General features: G+C 37.3%; 1 protein-coding gene and 2 non-coding genes across 3 annotated transcripts; 1 reads left to right on the top strand and 2 right to left on the bottom strand.

The window, feature by feature from the left end:
* On the top strand, nt 1–7,818 carry LOC763667. The gene is made up of 6 exons (XM_030993122.1): nt 1–403; nt 2,711–4,001; nt 4,786–5,061; nt 5,492–5,593; nt 6,845–7,063; nt 7,466–7,818. The coding sequence occupies exons 2-6, from the start codon at nt 2,735–2,737 to the stop codon at nt 7,735–7,737; spliced, it is 2,136 nt and encodes a 711-aa protein (XP_030848982.1). The 5' UTR covers nt 1–403; nt 2,711–2,734; the 3' UTR covers nt 7,738–7,818.
* Nucleotides 7,819–12,139: 4,321 nt separating this feature from the next.
* Nucleotides 12,140–12,211, bottom strand: TRNAC-GCA. The gene has a single exon. It is a non-coding gene; the product is annotated as a tRNA-Cys (tRNA).
* Nucleotides 12,212–18,583: 6,372 nt separating this feature from the next.
* Nucleotides 18,584–18,655, bottom strand: TRNAC-GCA. Its single transcript has one exon. It is a non-coding gene; the product is annotated as a tRNA-Cys (tRNA).
* Nucleotides 18,656–19,822: the final 1,167 nt, after the last annotated feature.

Genomic DNA, 19,822 nt, shown 5'->3' with positions numbered 1-19,822 from the left:
ACCATACTACGAACAACAACAACGTTGCCACGGGACGCGACGGGACTGTCACAAACCACCAATCGCACCTGCATATCAGTGCACAAGCAACGGCGCTCCTAGACAGAAATAACCGTCTGATATGGGTCATTTCTTTAATAAAACTGACATTTGTTGACATGTGGAGCCAGATGCAATCTCAGCGGAACCACCGTCGATATCAGAGACTGAAGCTTTCGGTCTACGGCGCTCCGTGAATTGATTCAATAGAATAGCTCGTCATGTGGGAAGGCCAGGGCAATCCGGACCACACGCACTTGACTTACCGTGCGAGAGGGCAACAATTCTTCATAAACACTCTGACTCTAAACTTCAATGATTTTAGGAAAGTTTTCACAAACAGAATCTACGTTCGTATGAGCAGGTAATTATCAATAATAATTCATATTCGATAATGATAGCCTACTGATAGTAGGCTATCTTGTGTAATGAATGATGATGTGTTTTTACATAAGTCTGCACGGTTGTTGATAATGGTGCAAACTATCATCGCCAAGGTGATCTCGGGGCTACTATCTTCCCGACCCGCAAGGCGAGGAAAGATGGTAGGCCTAGCCCCGATAGGTAGATAGTACTTATCCATACCTTTTTCGTGCTCTGTACAATCGCAATGCAAACAACTATACATCAGGGATATTAACATGATTAAGCAAATAACTACCGTTGGTGAAGGTGATGGGACAAACTATCACTTCCGAGGCGATCTGGATGTACTGTAGATCTAGCTATCTTTCCGAAGCGAAGGCGAAGCTGAGGAAAAATAGCGTATACATTCTGATCGACGAGGAAGTGATAGTTTTCCATCGCCTGAAACCAAAAGGTGATTATTTGCTGTATATTCCACATCTAAAAAAATTTAACTACAAAAAGAAAAGGACATGTAGATCTACATGAAAGACACTAGGCCCAAATTCACACCAAAAAAGTTAAAAGTTTAACCCAACCCCTTGAGGGTACGGTGCGTGCATGTGTTGCTTTAATTGCGCTCATTGGTAATGCGCGCTTAATTACGCCGGTTTTAGTGCGCTTTTGGATAATCTTCAGTGAAAGTGCGTTGCCCTGTGCAGATAGTACTTCTATCTTCAGTGAAAGTGCGTTGCACTGTGTAGATAGTAGTACTATCTACACAGTGTAACAAACTTTTTGCTTCTCCCATAAATAATGGGCGAACTATCTTTCATCACGTGATTTACTTTTGACCAATCGTAGAGCAAGATTCTTAGTATGTGGAATATAAAAAATTATATACAGTCTATATATATATATGTATATATATATATATTAGATAGCTTAGACAGATACCGAGATGTGATTGGTCCAGAGCTCGTCACGTGATATCGATTGCGAGGATCCAAATACACCAGTTTACGGTTGTATCAGTGCGCATGCGCAGACAGTTGACCTCGGGTCATTGGCTTTGAAACAAAGCCAATGACCCGAGGTCAGTGGTATTTATGCGTAAATTAAGATTGCGCCCATGCAAATGATGGTGTGCGCGCACAACCCAGCGCGTAGGCAGTGATGTCATCATAATTTGCATGGGCGCAATCTTCATTTACGCATAAATACATGACCTCTAGGTCATTGGCTTTGTTTAAAATGGCGTACACAACCGTAAACTGGTGTATTGTTATATTTTCCTGGTTGGTTATATTTTACCGGCTGGTAAAATTAATATATTTTTAATCAATGCCTGTCGCCTTCTTGGGGACTGTATGTCACCAATTACACACATTTAACCATTACCGAGGGTCATTTTATTTTTTCAATATTTTTTTTTCATGAATTTTTTTTTCCCTTGAAATTATTTTTTCCACATTTTCTTTTTTTCCCCCAACATTTTTATAATTTTTAAATTTTTTTGTAAGGTTTTATTTTTCTTTCTTGTAAGGTTTTTTTTTTCTTTCTTGAACTATTTTGATTGTCCCCGAAAAATTTGGGGAACATTTTTTTTTCGGGCAAACAAAAATATGGACCCCCCCCCCCCCCCCCCCCCCCTCCACAAAAAAAACCAAGGCTATCTAATATAACAGTTATTGACTGGCAGGGGGTATCTAACATTCTTTGGACATATTTCCCCTCGTACCACTTGGGAAATATAACTCCCTTCAGCGGTCCAAATAATGTTATATTACACCCTCTGCCAGTCAATAACTGTATAATATAGATCTACAATAGTTGAATAAGCCAGCGAGATGATCAGCCATTTGTTTATACGACAATAGGCCATTTTCATAATGTAATCAAATTTAAGTCACAAATCTCTGTGAACTACCTCGATACGAATGATTTTATTTTTGTGTTACTGTTAGCCTACAAATAAATGTAGAGGTCTAGAGTCTATGCCAATAAAATGCGAACTAGAGTCGAGGCCCTATATAGTCTATACATTAATTGTTGTCAGGTAGGACAACTTTTTTTTGGTTGCCTAATCTGACTATTGAATATCTTTATTTATTACTGCTGGTGAATGTAATATTGAAATTGAGGCCCTTCACAAGGATGTAGACTATTACTATTACATAGGTCTATGGTTACAATTAGAAAATAGTCTGTGGTAACTGTTGTAGGTAGCTCTAGTCATCTGCACGTCATCAATATATTACAATTTAAGGTTTCTACTACCACGTTTACCTAATCATGGAGAAATTCTTCAATGTTTATTTGACAGTGTCTGACGGTTTCTCATAAAAACATGGGGTCTTCAGCAAGTACCAGAAGGATTTCGTCAGCCAGGAAAGTTGAAGGACATTCCTCACCCAACGAAGTACATGTTGGTGGACCACTAACGGAAGGGCAGAGCAAACCGATGACCAAAGACTGTGCTGTTGTAGGTCTAGATGAAACCGATGGCGGTCCTTCACAACCGAAAGCGATTGCTTCACCAGACCTGCAAGAAGGCACTATCGACGATGCATCAAGGACATTGACTGACATTTCAGATATTTTTATCGTTGACTCTGCAGCTGCTAAAGCAAAACGGATAGAAGAGTTCAGTGACGAGGTCAAAACAAAGCTTACTCTTGTCAAAGCTAATATCAAGCACATTCAAGACTGTGAAGGTTTCCCATGCACCTCTTGTATTAAAGGGATGAAAGGTATCAACAAAATTTCATGTAAAGGCGGCATTGATCGAAACGCCGTAGGGGATGGCTTGGGCATTGATACAGACTACTGCAAAATGTTTGCTTATACGTGGACAAAGGGAGATATGGTACGGAAGATCGAAGACGCTGATCAACAAGAAGAGCCATCAGATGAGACCACACACATTTTTACATTTTATATTGAACTTTTAGCTTGTAGTTGGAACTTTACGGACAAGTCTGATTACTTCTGTTTACAAATGGAAGAAGATGGTTGCCTGTCTTTGATTGTCGATTGGTTTTTACACCTCGTGGAGAGTGATAAGGCGATGAACAAATGGGTAGATGACATGATCTTTGATGCAATGAACATATTGCACAATGCCTGCAGAAGAGTACCGTCCCTCGCTCCTAAGCATCACCGGGCCGTGCCTGCCTTGCAAAAGTTTGGCGAGTCAAAACAGAGCTTGACACAGACAATAGCATTCATGACGTTGGCAAAGCTGGTGAAGAAAGAAGAGGCCGACAAGCTTTCCACCAACTACACCTGCATCGTATCACTACTATCGCTGCTGAAGAAATGTCTCTCCAATCCTGATCATAAGGCACAGACAAGACGACAAACATCCAAGAAGAACATTGTGACGATAATTTCTCTGAACGCAGAAGAGTTACTTCAAGCAGTAGATGACTTGGCAATCAATGACAACAACAAACAGCTCATAGTAGAAAAGGGAGGCATTCCTATTCTCTCTAAATTGCTCCAACGAGATTGTTCCGTGGAGGAGATGACTTTTGCCGCCAACAGCATCTGGAGACTTGCATTTCTCAAGGAAAATAAAGAAAAACTGCTGAAAGAACAGGGTATTATCTACAGTAAGTAAACATTCTTTAATTTTTTGTCATAATCATGATGATATGGGAGGGTAATTTTAACGTTATCATTAGCGCACGAGGTGTCGTCATATTTTTTATCTCGAGTTGAAATCATAGGTTTAAAATAATTGGGGAAGGGTAGCCCCAAAATATTTGGGTTACCACCACTATATGGTGTAGTATTTTATGATTTGTGTTAAAGTGACTCTGTAACATTGTTGAAGGTTGAAAATCCTGAGAAAATTCTCAAATCACAAATATGTTTATGGTTTCTATTGAATGGGTCACTGTGCGACACCCTCTAATAGTAAATTCTCCCAACCATGAATTTTCACAACTATTTTTCCATGAAAATAAGACAAATGCCAGGAATGGTTTAAAGAGCCAATTCATTGCTTTGTGACAATTAACATTCACCTAAATTGTGATCTAATGGTATTAATATAGTTGGAAGAATTAAGAAATCAATCAAATCATTTTTTTCTCAATTTTTAGTTTACACTCAAACTTTCAGAATATCTTTAATTGTACATTTAGCATTTAAATAACTTCCTTCTCACCATTTTCTCTCATCTGAACAATGTTATCAGATCCCCTTAAGATGCGAAAAGAACAAAATCAGTATATGAGAAAAAGTGAAAGAGCAGTTACGTACTGGGCCCTGAAGAAGTGATCATTTATTTTCTTGCGTCGATTGTATAAGAGGAAGCGTGACTTAAGGTAGGAGATCTTTACGTATGTGTTCCAAACAGACTATTTTACTTTTCCTTTTTTACTAAACAAGGTCTGAAGGAAAATTCCCAGAGTGAAAACGAAAAACTCCACAATGCCTGTATGGGCGCTCTCTTCGAGATCTACGAATTCAAACTTCCCGAAGGCCTGGCGTACAAGAAAACAGTTGCCGTGTCACCGCAGAAGGCGCCGTCGGACAGTGCGAAGTCCAGTGGACACATCATGCTCAGCTACAAATGGGAACACCCGTCCAAACCTGTGATGCGTGAGTTCAAGAAACAGCTGCGAAAAAGAGGCTACAACGTGTGGATGGATGAAGACCACATGAGTAAGTTTATTTGCAAACACTTCTCTTAGAAACAATGATACATTTCAAACATTATGGGAATTCGGTGTTATTTACATAATCCATGTCTGTCTGTTTCATGTCTTTCATTCAAAGGTGCAACATATAATCTAAGCTGATAAATTTTGAATGAGGCCCGAGCAAATTATCACAGGAAATTCACTTTAGAATAAATGTTGTATTTTAATGCATTTCTGTTTTTTGTCATTCATTCAAAGTTGCAACAGATTATCTAAGCTGGTAAAATTTTGAATAATATTTATTATTTGATTATTACCTACCACCTTGGCTGCTAACAAAGCTAGAGTTGATTATCCATGATTTTTTCTTTTCCAACTTCTTTTTTCTTTTTCTTTTTCTTGATCTTCTTTTCCTATTTTCTTTTTGTTCGCCTTCTTCTTTCTTGTATCAGTGGGTGATAAAATCGGTGCCATGGCAGAAGCCGTAGAGAATGCTGATATGGTCATAGCTTGTATCACACGTGGTTACCAAGATAGTCAAGACTGCCGTACAGGTGAGAAAAGATTTACCTCTTCTTCTGATCGATGTTTTTTAACTTAAAGGGACTTGGTAACATTGTTCAGATGAGAGATAGTGGTTCTAAGGTAGTGACTTCAATGCTAGATGTACAATTAAAGATAATCTGAAAATTTGAGTGAAAACGGACCATTATCATGGTACAAATTGGGAAAAACTGATCTGATCGATTCCTTAATTCTCCCAACTAGGTCTAGATCTAGATCTATAGAACAATTTAGTTACATTTTAGGTGAATAGAAATCTCACAAAGCAATAAAATGGCTCTACATTCCATTCCAGACATTTAAGTGTTGACAGATTTTTTATAGCCTGTTTTAAGTCTTTCTTTTCATGGAAAAACGGTTGGGAAAATTCAAAAATGGTTGGGAGAATTTACTGTTAATCACTGTTAGAGGGTGCCTCACATCGACGCCTTCAAAGAAAACCATAGATATCTTTGTGGTTTGAGATTTTTTCAGGATTTTTTGCCTGTCAGAGGGTTAGTACAATAGAATGAATATAGTAAGTAACATTTTATACAAAAATTAAGCAATTTTTTTCATCAACCTTCAACAATGTTACCGAGTCACTTTAAAGGGAGAGGGTCGTCAGTTTCCACGTTCAGAAGTTCCCAATTCGATGACACCAGACCTGGTGGAAATACCATTAATGAGTGTACAACTATGCACACAGCATACCCATAGTTCAACAAAGAAATAACTCCTAATCTGTAGGAGAGTTGGTCTTCCGATGAGGACAATTTAATATAACGACTTTATACCCTATAGGGTAATGCAAAGCATTACATAAGGCCTGTTTTGGGGTAAACACCTGAATGATGTTGAATTTTCCATGAGTGCCCATTACTATGCGTCTTTAACCTTTCATTTACCATGGTACTCAATAAGTTATCTCTCGTCATTGTGAGAAGACTGTGTCAAAGCAAGTTTAAAAGTTTCATTATTCATAACATACAGCTAAGTGTAAAATGTTGCGATTTGATTTAATCAAAATGATAAGAGAGAATCAATTTAAGGATGTTGCATAAACGCTTGATCCATATTTTTTAAAGCTATTTCTCGCCTAATTGTGAATGTGAAATCATCTCAATTTTTTCTTCACATTTTACAACTAATATAAAAACAATTATAGATCCCATTTTATGTTTACCTTCACTTTTTAACCACAACCTGACATTCTCATCATAATCAAATTTTCAATATGATGCTTTATGTCATGTTTTCAGAAGCTTCTTATGCTTACGAATGCAAGAAGAAGATTATTCCTGTGAAGGTGAGTAATGACTTCAAAGCTTCTGGGTGGCTAGGCGGTATCACGGCAGGGAAGATCTACTACATGGTTCAGCAAGCCGAGCTTGTCCCCGAGGTACTCACCAGCATCATTGAAAAAGAATTTGCAGTGAAGAAAGAAACGGCCCAGAACATGAACTCTGCTCCCCCGGCCGGTATGTCACTTATTACTGTGAAGAACGGATAGAGAGAAAGAGAAAGAGAGAGATTTATAGAAGATTTTTACAGAGAGGGAGAAATATATAGATAGGTAAAAGAGAGAGAAAGAGGAAAGAGGGAGAGAGAGAGAGAGAGATAGAAAGAAAGAGAGAGAGAGAGAGAGAGATATAGAGAGTATTGCTACATTCATATAAATACAAAGTTTTTCCGCAAACCAATAGTTCATATCTTTTGTTTTTATCCTTGATTACGTGATAAATGGCTACCCTGTGGATTTAAAAAAAAAAAAAATCATTTTTTCAATAAATAACTCAAATTCTTTTTTGCCTCATTCTCTTGCATGCTTTTGTTAAAGTTTGTTTTTAATTTGTTATATTGTGCTTTACTTTCCTTGAAAGGTCCCCCATCTCAAGAGCAAGAACCGAAGCCATCTCCAGTGGAATCTCAAGTACCCGGATGGGATTCCAAAAAGGTCCAGGATTGGCTGGCAGCTAACAGCGTCACAACACGTAACAAAGCTTTGAAAACTCTCAATGGAACCCAACTACTGCAACTGAAGAAACTACTAATCACAGCCCCACAAGTTTTCTATCAGTCTATGAAAGATGATCTTAAGGTTCCGCTTATTGATGTCCTATCACTTGCTGCTGCTCTTGAGAAACTAAACTAAGTGATTAGTATAATTTTGATGATGATGTTGCAGTGAGGTGTAAGAAAGGAGGCGAAACTCCTGTAATTTATTCAAACGCATTCGTGAGTTCTACAGCGTAACAATAGGGACTTTTAGATTGAGTGGACGAGAACACGACGAACGCCGACTGATCATGCGTGTCAACGTACTCGACTGCCCATGTTGACTACAATTAGAAATCTTTTAGATTGCACTCGACAATATACATGCATGCAGGAAGTAACACTATGAACATGAAAGACAAAGAAAGAGGACAAAATATACAGATCCTCTTTCTACCCTCAACAATAGGCCGTTTTTCGTAATGTAACCAAATTTAATGCATAGGTCTTTGTGAAGTGCCTCAAAACAAATTATTGTATTCACCTGATAGGAATAATAGTATTTTAATAGACAGAATGCAACTGCATATATCAAGTGTTGCTAGGTAGGTCAAGCCATAATGTTTGTCCAACCTGGCAACAACTAATGTATGCAGTTAGGATTCTGTCTATTGAAATACTATTATTCTTATCAGGTGAATGAAATGGTTTGTATTGAGGCACTTCACAAAGACCTATGCATTACATTTGGTTACATTACGAAAATGGCCTATTGCTGTGGTAGAACATCCCTTCACTGCTATTATGTAAAAATGTGTAGAACAGGTGAATGTGCATGTGACACCTGTTCTACACATTTTTACAAATATCAGGAAAGGGATGTTCCTTTGTCTACCTGAGGAACTGTTTATGCGCACGCGGCATATACTCACTATGAACATGACAGACAAAGAAAGCGGACAAAATATACAGTTCCTCAGGTAGACAAAGGAATATCCCTTCACTGCTATTATGTAAAAAGGTGAATATTCCTGTGACACCTGTTCTACACATTTTTACATAATAGCAGTGTAGGGATGTTCCTTTGTCTACCTGAGGAACTGTATATTTTGTTCGCTTTCTTTGTCAGTCATTTTCATAGTGACTGGTACCGTACTACATTTAGGAAAATCAAGGTTGACGCATGCTCAATCACCGACTGAGACGACGTGACGCATGCGCAGTGCCCTAAAATGACGTCACACGTTGCAGTCAAAGCTGTCAACGTGCAAATCTAAAAGTCCCTAACGGGATGTGTAGCTTGGCTTTGAAGTTCCAAGAAGGTCCAGGATTGGCTGGCAGCTAACAACGTCACAACATGTAACAAAGCTTTGAAAACTCTCAATGGAACCCAATTGCTCCAACTGAAGAAACAACTGATCAATGTCCCTCAAGCCTTCTACCAGTCTATGAAAGGTGATCTTAAGGTCCCCTATATTGATGTCCTATCACTTGCCGGTGCTCTTGAGAAACTAAATTAAGTGATTATCATCGTATCTGGACAACTACCCCCTGGACATCCACCACCAGATAACCACCCTTGTCAACTACCTCCTAGGACAACTACCACCTTGGACAACTAACCCCTAGGGCAACCACCCTCTAGGATGACTACCCCCGGGACAACTACAGCCCGGAAAACTACAACCGAAACAACTACCCCAAAGGACAACTACCCGTAGGATAGTTTTCCGGGGGTAGGTGTCCTAGAGGATGGTTGTCGTATGGGGTAGTTGTCTGGGGGGAGGGGGGAGGGGGGAATTGAACGGGGGTAGTTGCACGGGGGAAGTTGTCCAGGTGTAGATGTCTGGGGGTAGTTGTCCTACGGGGTAGTCGACTGGGGATGGTTATCCGGTGGTGGATGTCCAGGGGGTTGGTGTCCTTGAACCATATGTTATTACTATTATCATTATCTAGCAATGTTTATGTGTGCACTTTATTTTCTTCTTTTCCTCTCACTCTCTCAAACCCTCTGCCATCTTGTGCATATGCGTGTGTGTTTTGGGATGGTTGGATGGTTGGTGACGGCTTATGCCGAAAGGGTGGGTAGGTGGCGTCGCGTCGCGTTGACAATGCGATGACAAAGATAACGCATTAAAAAAAATTCTCTGTTACTCTTTGCATGAATGACTGAAATATATTTTTATTACAGACATATTTTATGCATTCTGAAATATTGAAGTTCTATTTTTTGGGGGACTTGTTATTTAGACTGGAAAGATAAGAATGTACTGAAAGAAAGGGAAGGATAGCGAAAGATAGAGAGAACATCAGAGAGATAGAGAGAGAGACGTAAGGAGAGAGAGAAAGAAAGGAGAGAAGGAATGAGTGAGAAAGGGAGAGAGATAATAACAAAGAGAAAGAGGGAGAGAGAGAGATAAAGTGTGTGAGAGAGTGAGAAAGAGGGAGAGAGAGAGAAATAAAGAAGGAATGAGTGAGAAAGGGAGAGAGATAATTACAAAGAGAAAGAGAGTGAGAGAGATCAAGTGTGTGAGAGAGGGAGAGAGAGAAATAGAGACATAATGAGTGAGGAGGGAGGGGGAGGGAGAGAAATAGAGAAGGAATGAGTGAGAAAGGGAGAGAGAAAAGAGAAAGAAAGAGAGTGACAGGGAGAGAGGAATGAGAGAGAGGGGAGAGTGACAGGGAGAGAGAGAATGAGAGAGAGAGAGAGAGGGGGGAATTTTACATTAGTTTAAAGGGATCCGGTATTTAAACTTTGTCTCAGATTCTGAAACAAAATTCTGGATTTAGCTCATGATGCAATGAAATTATAAACCTTTAGGTCAGTCAGGAACCCCATGACTTTTACAAGCTGATCGCCTGTCTGATTATCAAGATATTTATGTTTGGAATTACAAATTTTGAAAACCGTTCGCCTGACGGTTTTCATAACACTAACGTCTATTGGGAAAAACGAGTATGGTAAAACCGGTCAATCAAAGATTTTTTTTTTTTTGAGGCACTTCTTGATCATTTTGAAGCGCAAATTTTTAGGGCTTCAATATTACACCATATCACAGCCACTGATAACACGTAGGGCAGTGTATCTCAGATTTAACGTTGTTAAACGATCCCTTTAATTTGTATCGGGACAATTACCACCTGGACAATCACCCCTTGGCCAATTACCCCCCGGAAAACTTACCCGCAAAACAATTATCCCCGGGAAAAAACCCAAATGATAACCATCCCCGAGGACAGATATCCCAGGAAAATTACCACCTAGGACAATCACCTCCTGCTGGTAATTAACCCCGAGAACAATCACTTCCGAGAACAATTACCCCTCCCTTTGTTCGTGAAGGAAAAGTCTATCCTGATAATAAGTTCTTTACTACAAATGTTTATATCATTGATTTTCGATTCAGTACAAAGTCTTAGTACTCTATAAACATTGGGCTTATTGCAGTATCCTGTGGTAAAACTAAAATAACATATACAAGGGAGCACCCGGATTTGAACCAGGGACCTCTCGATCTGCAGTCGAATGCTCTACCTGAGCTATACTCCCTCCCTGCCGATGCTAAAGTATAATAGGGCTCAGTCCTTTCTTGCAGTATTGAAGGAATATAGAAACATATGGCTGTACTGCGTGAACGACACAACTGACGAAACAAGAGTTCGATGTAAACAAAACCAGACCCACGCCCACTTTTATGCATTCAGGAACTACGTAAGCTCAGTGAAGCCTATTCTAGTCCAGCTAATCCAAAGGTAACTTTAAAGAGCGCCAGCTACGGTAAGTGCCATACATTTTGTTGCATTTTGAAAGAGATCAGATAATGAAAGATTATAAGGATAGTGGAAATTGCTATCTAAATGCTATATGAAGGAGTAGCAGTAGTAGTAGAAGTAGTAGTAGTAATGATTATCATAATAATGATGATAATAATAACAATAACGATAATAATTATTAAAATAATATAAATAATAATGATAGTAGTAGCAGCAGTACAAATATTATTGTAGTAGTAGTAGTACTAGTAGTAGTGAGACGAGGAACAAAGCGATCAAGAAGAACGAGAAGAGGATCCTGATATTTTCTGGTTCCTTTTATCCCTTTTATGTTACTGTGTAAAACTGTTTATACCTATTGTTATGTGTTTATTATTTGAAAATAATATTTCAAGTTCATTCAGCTCATCAAGAAGAACAAGAAGGAAAATAAGAAAAAGAAGGAGAACAATAAACAGAAGAACAAGAAGAAGAGGAAGGAGGAAGAGACGAAATTTAATCCCAAGATAGAAAGAGAAAGTGAGAGAAAGAGAGAGAAAGAGAAGGAGCAATAGAGAGAGGGAGGGAGACAGAACGAGAGAGAGAGAGAGAGAGAGAGACAGACAGACCGACAAACAACAGACAGAGACAGACAGCGACAGGTCGTGTCTTCACCAAAGAATATGCTTCGTATAACATGACTGTGCAATACTTCCAAAAAGAAAGCAAAGCATGTGTTCCTTTTAAGAAACGATGATACACATATCAACACAAGGGGTAACTATTTTAATTTTTAAAAAATATGGAGGGGGCACCCTGATTTGAACCAAAGACCTCTCGATCTGCAGTCGAATGCTCTACCACTGAGCTACACCCCCACACGTAACATCCCACTCAGAATTCTGATAGTTTGAAAGTGGCTTTAGCATAATTATAAAGAACGAACAATAATGAATAAATGAAATACTTTGTGAATTAATTTTGCAATTTCAAGAACTCAGAACGAGACATCCTTATAAAGATAGAAAGACAAAGGGACATAAAGAAAAAATAGAGAGAAAGGGAGAGAGAGTTATTCAAGGCTTAAGCATACATCGCTCCAAATTGAATTTACTTATTGACGTAAATTCCACTTTCGAAGTGTTCCGGGTAAAACGAAATAGGAGAAATCACAAACCAAAACAAATGTAAATGAACTCTGAAATCGAAACGAAATGTCAAGTCCATCGCTATAAGTGATTATCATTACAAAGTATCTATAAGCCAGTTCAGTGATAGTATCTGAACATAAGTTACTCCTATGAAGACGAATGTAGGGTAAGTGTTCATGAAAGTTATGCAATCATTATTCATCTATGCTCCGACGGTACATTCTATGATACACAGGTGGAAGTATTATTTCCAATGGGGCAAAAAAAAGATATTCATAAAGTGCCTTCATCATTTCATTTCATTTCATTTATTTTCCATTAAAATTCAAAATAAAATACATATCAAATTAACAACAAAATCGGAAGGACCCCAAGAAAAGCAAAGCTTGTGAGAATGGGGCCCTGTACAAAAGTAATCATACAAGCAAATTATTATAACAAATATTGTAAAACTTATCAAAACAAACATACACCCACCCTCATTCATTCACATGCATACAGACACACCAACACACACCGCAGGCAGAACATTGTACAGAAGAAGGAAGAAAAAAAAAAAAAAAAAAAAAAAAAAAAAAAAAAATCTACTCAGTGCACTTCATTTGATTTAAACAAGAACTGTTTACATGAATATTTAAACTTTGATAGGGTTGAACTACTTTTTAAATTATAAGGTAAGGAATTCCAATCATGTATACCCTGGAATCTTAAAGTGTGTTGGGTCAAGGAAGTACGTACAAAGGGGTAATGATAGTTTGATTTATTTCTGGTTTCGTAAGAATGGTAAAAAGAATTTGTTTTAAACATGCTATTAAATATTGATGGGAGCTCATGTTTATGTAATTTGAACATGAAGACTAAATTGTTTAATTTTATGAGGTCAAAGACTGGCAAACATTTTAAATCATAAAACAAAGGAGCACTTGAAGTCAAATAGTTAGAATTAGAAATTATACGAACAGCACGTTTCTGAAGAATATGAATTTTATATAAATGAGTCTTGTAAGTATTACCCCAAATAATATTACAGTAGTTGATATGCGGTAAAACAATACTGTTGTAAATAGTTAATAATATATGTTTCGGCAACGTCTTTTTAAAGAATGACATGATACCAACCCCCCTTGAAATTTTTGAACAAATATGGGTAATATGGTGGCACCAGTCAAGTGATTCATGAAGTTTGATACCTAAGAATTCAACAATATCAGTTTTCTTAAGAACATCATCTTTAATACGCACCGGGGCAACATGACTAGGAATCCTTTTTTGTTTAGAATGAAAAATTACATAGTGGGTTTTTTCGGCATTAAGAAACAACTTATTACAAATATACCACTCACTTATTTTCCTTAATTCATAATTGATATTACTAATTAGTAAATTAATATCTTTATGAGAAGAAATAACAGCAGTGTCATCAGCAAATAATGAAAATTTTAAAATACTTGAGGAATTTAAAATATCATTAATGTACAACAGAAATAACAGTGGCCCGAGCACAGATCCCTGTGGGACACCCGTATTAATACACAAACAATCAGATTCTGTACCATCGGCCATCACATACTGTTTTCTTCCTAATAAATAACTCCTAAACCATTCTAGAGGAACACCTCTTATACCATAATAATGCAATTTTTTTAGCAGGATGTGATGGTCGATGGTATCAAATGCTTTGGAGAGATCCATAAATACTCCACAACAAAATTTCCCTTCATCAAATGCACTCGCTATATAATTTGTAATGTTTAATATGCTTAAAGACGTGGAATGATTTTTCCGGAAACCAAATTGCTCTGAAGCTAAGGAATTATTTTTTAACAAAAATGTATAAAGTCTTTTAAACATAATCTTTTCGAGTAATTTTGAAAAAGTTGACAACAGTGCAATTGGCCTGTAATTTTCTATATTACCTACCGGTCCTTTTTTGTATAACGGAATAACTTTGGCCACTTTAAGTTTGTTAGGAAATATTCCTGAGACAAGAGATTTATTATAGATATTGCACAATGGGTCCACAAAAAAGTGTATACATTTTTTGAACACAGAAGTTAATACATCATCTGGACCGGTTGCTTTAGACATTTTGAGTTCATGACAGAGACTAATTATTTCATGAGAGGAAGTTGGATTCAGAAACAAAGAGGACATGCATGGTGCGGTCAAAAAGTCGTTAAATGATTTAGATGAATTTGGAATTGACGCTGAAAGTTTTTTAGCCATGTTGATAAAAAGAGAGTTGAAAGCCTGCGCTTTATCTTTTGAAGAATGGAAAGATAAATTCTCATCAAACATTTTCAGTGGTAATGAACTATGTTTATTTTTTCCAAGTAAATTATTAATTTCTCGCCACGTTTTAACCATGTCACCTTTGACTGAATAGAATAACCTGGAATAATATTCAGCTTTTGAAGCTCTAATTATAGAAGTTAACCTGTTTTTATAATCATTATATATTATTTTCTTCCTTGTATTTAATGTATGAACTGCAACTTTATACATTCTATGTTTACGCTTAATTGATCTCAAAATACCATTAGTTATCCAGGGTTTCTTAAATTGTACTTTATGACTAAATTTGCGTGATGTTGAAGTACATACAGGAAAACATTCATCATATAACGTACGAAACTTGTCAATAAAATAGTCATAACATACATTTACATCATTGTTATCATATATTGTGTGCCAATCAGTTGTACCAAGTTTCTCCTTGAACATAAATATTCCTCTGTCATCGACTAATCTTTTCTTATAATTCTTATTGTGAGTTGGAACAAAATAGTTTTCTTTATCTTTACATAAACAATATATTGGGAAATGATCAGAAAGATCAGAATAACTGAGTCCTGAATATTTACTTTTATGAATTGTATTAGTAAATATATTATCTATTAATGATGCTTTATAAGATGTAATACGAGTGGGTTTTGAAATCAAAGGATACATATTAAAAGAAAACATTAAATCTAGAAAATCAGTTGTTTTGCAATGTGTGTTATAGTTCAGTAAATCAATATTGAAATCACCCATAATATAAACATCTCTTCGCTCACTTTCCAGTTTTACTAGAATGTCATTCATTTTATCATAAAAGCAATTTATATTAGTATTTGGAGGTCTATATACACAACCAATGGTAATTGGCTTCGGTTTTCCTTGAATTTCAATAAAAATAATCTCATATGCAGGTGCATTAAAAGAAATGTCGGATCGCAGTGTTACATTTAAATCTTTTTTAACATAAAGGGCAATTCCACCACCTCTACGTGTGGCCCTACATGATTGTAGAAGATTATAATTATCCAACTTAAATAATGACAACTCTGTACTATTACTAAACCACGTTTCAGATATACCAATAATACTAAATTCATAAAAAAGAGAAGATAATAGTATTTGAAATTCATCAAAATTTTTCTTTAAGCTCCTAGCATTTAAATGTAGCATTGAAAAATGTGAATGTTTACATGAGAAAGTACTACAAAAATCATCAGCAAATACATATTTACATGGATTTACAACAGCATTTATAGAATTAGAATCACAATCAAAAAGTTCATTCTCAGATGTTCTCATGAAATCTGTATCGAATGGATTAAATTTCAAACCCTGAAGTTTACTAAGGTCAACATGTGAATTCATATGAAAATAAGTATATACAGACCAGTAAAATTCGTTATCATCGATAATATAATTAAATGGGAATATAATAGAGTTGCAATCAATACAAAATGAAGATTGAGTAGAAGTAGAAGTAATAGAAGTTCTGCAATTAGCACAAATGCCAGACATTACACATACACTCTCAGAGCACACCAACAAACACACACAAACACACACACACACAAAATAAAATTAAAATTACAAACAAAATAAATAAATAAAAATTGTACACATTAAACTAATGTTTACGGTAGCAAAATGATAAAAGACTTGAAGTAGCCAAATATAACGCAAACAGTCAGCGAGATTTCAAATCAAGTTCCATTTACAGCATAATCCTGTACGGTGAAATGAGTCAATTTACAGGAGCTGTAAGTCTTCTTCATTCCTTATCAGTTTCCGTACAGATTTTCCTCCACTTGCGGGTAGTGAAGCGAAAATACGGCCATCGGATGACCAAGCTGAGATGACCTTCTTGTGAGCACGAGTCTTTGCTAGAAGAGACTGTTTTTTTACGGTGAGGTCTTCAACAATCAGGATTCCTGTTCCCTTCAGTTTTCTTCTGTTCAACAAAATTTCTCTCCTCTTTTTGTAGGATTGCATCTTGACGATAATAGATCTTGGTCTGGCAGTGGTGGTTGTTGTTCTCGCTGACCCGGTACGATGTAGGCGATCAATGTCACATGATGGCTCGAGGGAAACTCCCAGCTTTGTTGTTATGATTTCCTTTACAACCGCTTCGGTGTCTTCTCCCTGCTTCTCTTCAACTCCAAGGATTCGGATGGATGAGCGCCTGGAATATTGCTCCAACGAATCAAGGGCAAGATTCAGTGATGAAATTTCTGTGGACTGATCAGCCACAGCTTTATTCAGCATACCTATTTCATTGTCCTTCATGGACATTCCTTGTTGAAGATCAAACATCTGGCCTTGAAGAGATTCTACCTTTGTTAGTAGATCATCAATTTTCCTTTCCACTGCAGAACTAACAATAGAATCAAGCAGGTTAACAAACTCTGTGTTCTTCAGCAGGTCTGCAACAACTTGAGCAGTGACAGCAGCTATCTGTCTTGTATTCACAGTTGGAGAAGAAGAATGTGATTTTGACATTGTGCACTGAACCAAACAATGAGTCAAGAGTAATTTTCAACTGGGTTGACCAGCTTGGACAGCAAGAAACACCACGCCAAAATTAATATACGGGACGCTACAAACTCATAGCACAAATTCAATCACTCACTTGCTTCAAAAATTGTAGTGCTGGCTACTCCAATTTGATATATTTCCAGATGAAGTCACATACTCCAATGTATTCCACACTTCAGATAATACGTTGAAACGATCGAAATCAGCAATTTTCACAAGTAATTCAGCAACACTTGTCGTACACATGTCCATTCATATCGTCGTATTGCTCGCAATACAGTCTTTTGGCAGTGATTATTATGAAAATGCACTAAGTGGGACATTTTAATGGTTTGAGAGCCGTGGAGCCGTGGATAATTTGGGTCATTAATTGTGTGCATGTGCTATCAACGAACTCGTCTATTTTCAGAAAAGTACAATGACCTCTTGTCAAAGTCTTTCTGAGTAAGAAAAAGGTTGGACATATTCATGATATTTATAAAAATAAAATCATGTCATTTTACACCAATACATCATCTTACTTGCAAATGAACCTCTCTCTCTCTCAGGCTCTCTCTCTCTCTCTCTCTCGCTCTTATTCTAAGTTGTATGGAGAGGGAATTTTGGGGCAGGCTTCTTTGCTAAAAACACATGTTTATACCATTGATTGTCGATTCAGTACAAAGTCTTAATGCTCTCTAAACATTGGGTTCATTGCACTATATCCTTGGGGAAAAATAAAATAATAGGGACTTTTAGATTTGCACGTTGACAGCTTTGACTGCAACGTGTGACGTCATTTTAAGGCACTGCGCATGCGTTACGTCGTCTCAGTCGGCGATCGAGAATGCGTAAACCTTGATTTTCCTCAATCTAGTACATACATACATACATACATATTGATATTTATATAGCGCCTTTACATACGCAATGTACTAGTATTTGCCTCGTGCGCACAACATATACAGTTCCTCAGTTAGACAAAGAAACATCCCTTCCCTGCTATTATGTAAAAATGTGTAGAACAGGTGTCACATGCATATTCACCTGTTCTACACATTTTTACGTAATAGCAGTGAAGGGATGTTCTTTTGTTGAGGGTAGAATGAGGAACTGTATATTTTGTCCTCTTTCTTTGTCCGTGATGTTCATAATGTTACTTCATGCATGCATGTATATCGTCGAGTGCAATCTAAAAGATTTCTAATTGTAGTCAACATAGGCAGTTAAGTACGTTGACACGCGTGATCAGTCGGCGTTCGTCGTGTTCTCGTCCACTCATTCTAAAAGTCCCTAATGTTGACTAGGGGACACCCGGGTTTGAACCAGGGACCTCTCGATCTGCAGTCGAATGCTCTACCACTGAGCTATATCCCCACCACAACAATACAATGGTATAATAGCACTTAGTCCTTTTCTGCATTATTGAAGGAAAATAAAAGCAAAACATTTTCCACAGTCTAACTTATATACGAACTGAACATGATAATAACAAACTTTTTATCAATTGATAAACAAACATATTAAATCACAGTATAAATCGTTATTCATGCACAACCACATAATATAAACATATTTCACGCTGGATACAGTTATTTCATGAACTAAAAACATAAACAAGCATAGTTACTTTTTCAGAATAAAACACATTTTCTTTCAATTTTTTTCCCTCCTATTTCTCACCATATAATTTATACAGAATTAAAGTTATTAGTCTTCCCTTTATCTTATCAAAATACACCATCTACCCCCACCCCCTTCCGAACCCCCTCTCTCTCTCTATCTATCTTCCTCTCTCACTATACTTGTATGGAGAGGGAATTTGGGGCAGGCCCTGGTATTAATAAAGGCAGAATATTTTTTCGGGGGGGGGGGTGTGAGAGTGGTAATTGTCCTCGGGGTAATTGTCATTGAGTGGCGGTTTTATTCGGGGGGGGGGGGGAGGGGTACTATTCCGGACGGGGGGTAATTGTCAAGTGGGTAATCGTCCTAGAACTAGAGGGGAAAGGGAGGGGGCGCATAAGGCTAATGTCAGAATTAAATGCTGATCAGTGGGATAAGACGATCAGTGTGATAATATGACACTTCTATATCAAAAAGCACTTTCATTATCGTTATCTTTCATATTCACTGTTTCAAATGTAATGTAGCTCTCTTTTTCTTCAATGTATGTTTCACGACTTTCAAATATGTTTAAACACCTCAAAGTTTGCACTTTGATATTTACGATTCGTTGTAGACCGAGAATGTTGAACCCGTGGGTATTCTAACATGTCTGAAAACATTTTGAGCCTTTTTTAAGAGTTCAGCTAACGCCGCTAAAAGCCAGCTAGGAAGACGGACGATGGGTGTTTGTTGTGCCCTCTGACAACTTGTTCGAGGTTCAGGAGAGCGATAGTCCACTATTTCTTTGATTTGTAGGGCTAGGAAATGTATACTTTTGTTTGATGATTGTTTTACCTGACTGCTAAGAACGTCAAAGAAAACAAGAAAACAAGCAAGGGTCGATGGCTTTGAGTCCTCTCCGAGAGACTTGTTTATGGG

This window comes from Strongylocentrotus purpuratus, unplaced genomic scaffold (assembly GCF_000002235.5).
Source record: "Strongylocentrotus purpuratus isolate Spur 01 unplaced genomic scaffold, Spur_5.0 spur5_scaffold_20, whole genome shotgun sequence".
Classification (NCBI taxonomy): domain Eukaryota; kingdom Metazoa; phylum Echinodermata; class Echinoidea; order Camarodonta; family Strongylocentrotidae; genus Strongylocentrotus; species Strongylocentrotus purpuratus.
The sequence above is the reverse complement of the archived record's forward strand: the minus strand, read 5'-3'. Positions and strand labels throughout refer to the sequence as shown.

Coding starts and splice junctions, on each gene's coding strand:
- LOC763667 (XM_030993122.1), top strand. CDS start 2,735: ATGGGGTCTTCAGCAAGTACCAGAAGGATTTCGTCAGCCAGGAAAGTT. Junction 4,002..4,785: donor AGAACAGGGTATTATCTACA/GTAAGTAAACAT, acceptor TTACTAAACAAG/GTCTGAAGGAAAATTCCCAG. Junction 7,064..7,465: donor GAACTCTGCTCCCCCGGCCG/GTATGTCACTTA, acceptor TTTCCTTGAAAG/GTCCCCCATCTCAAGAGCAA.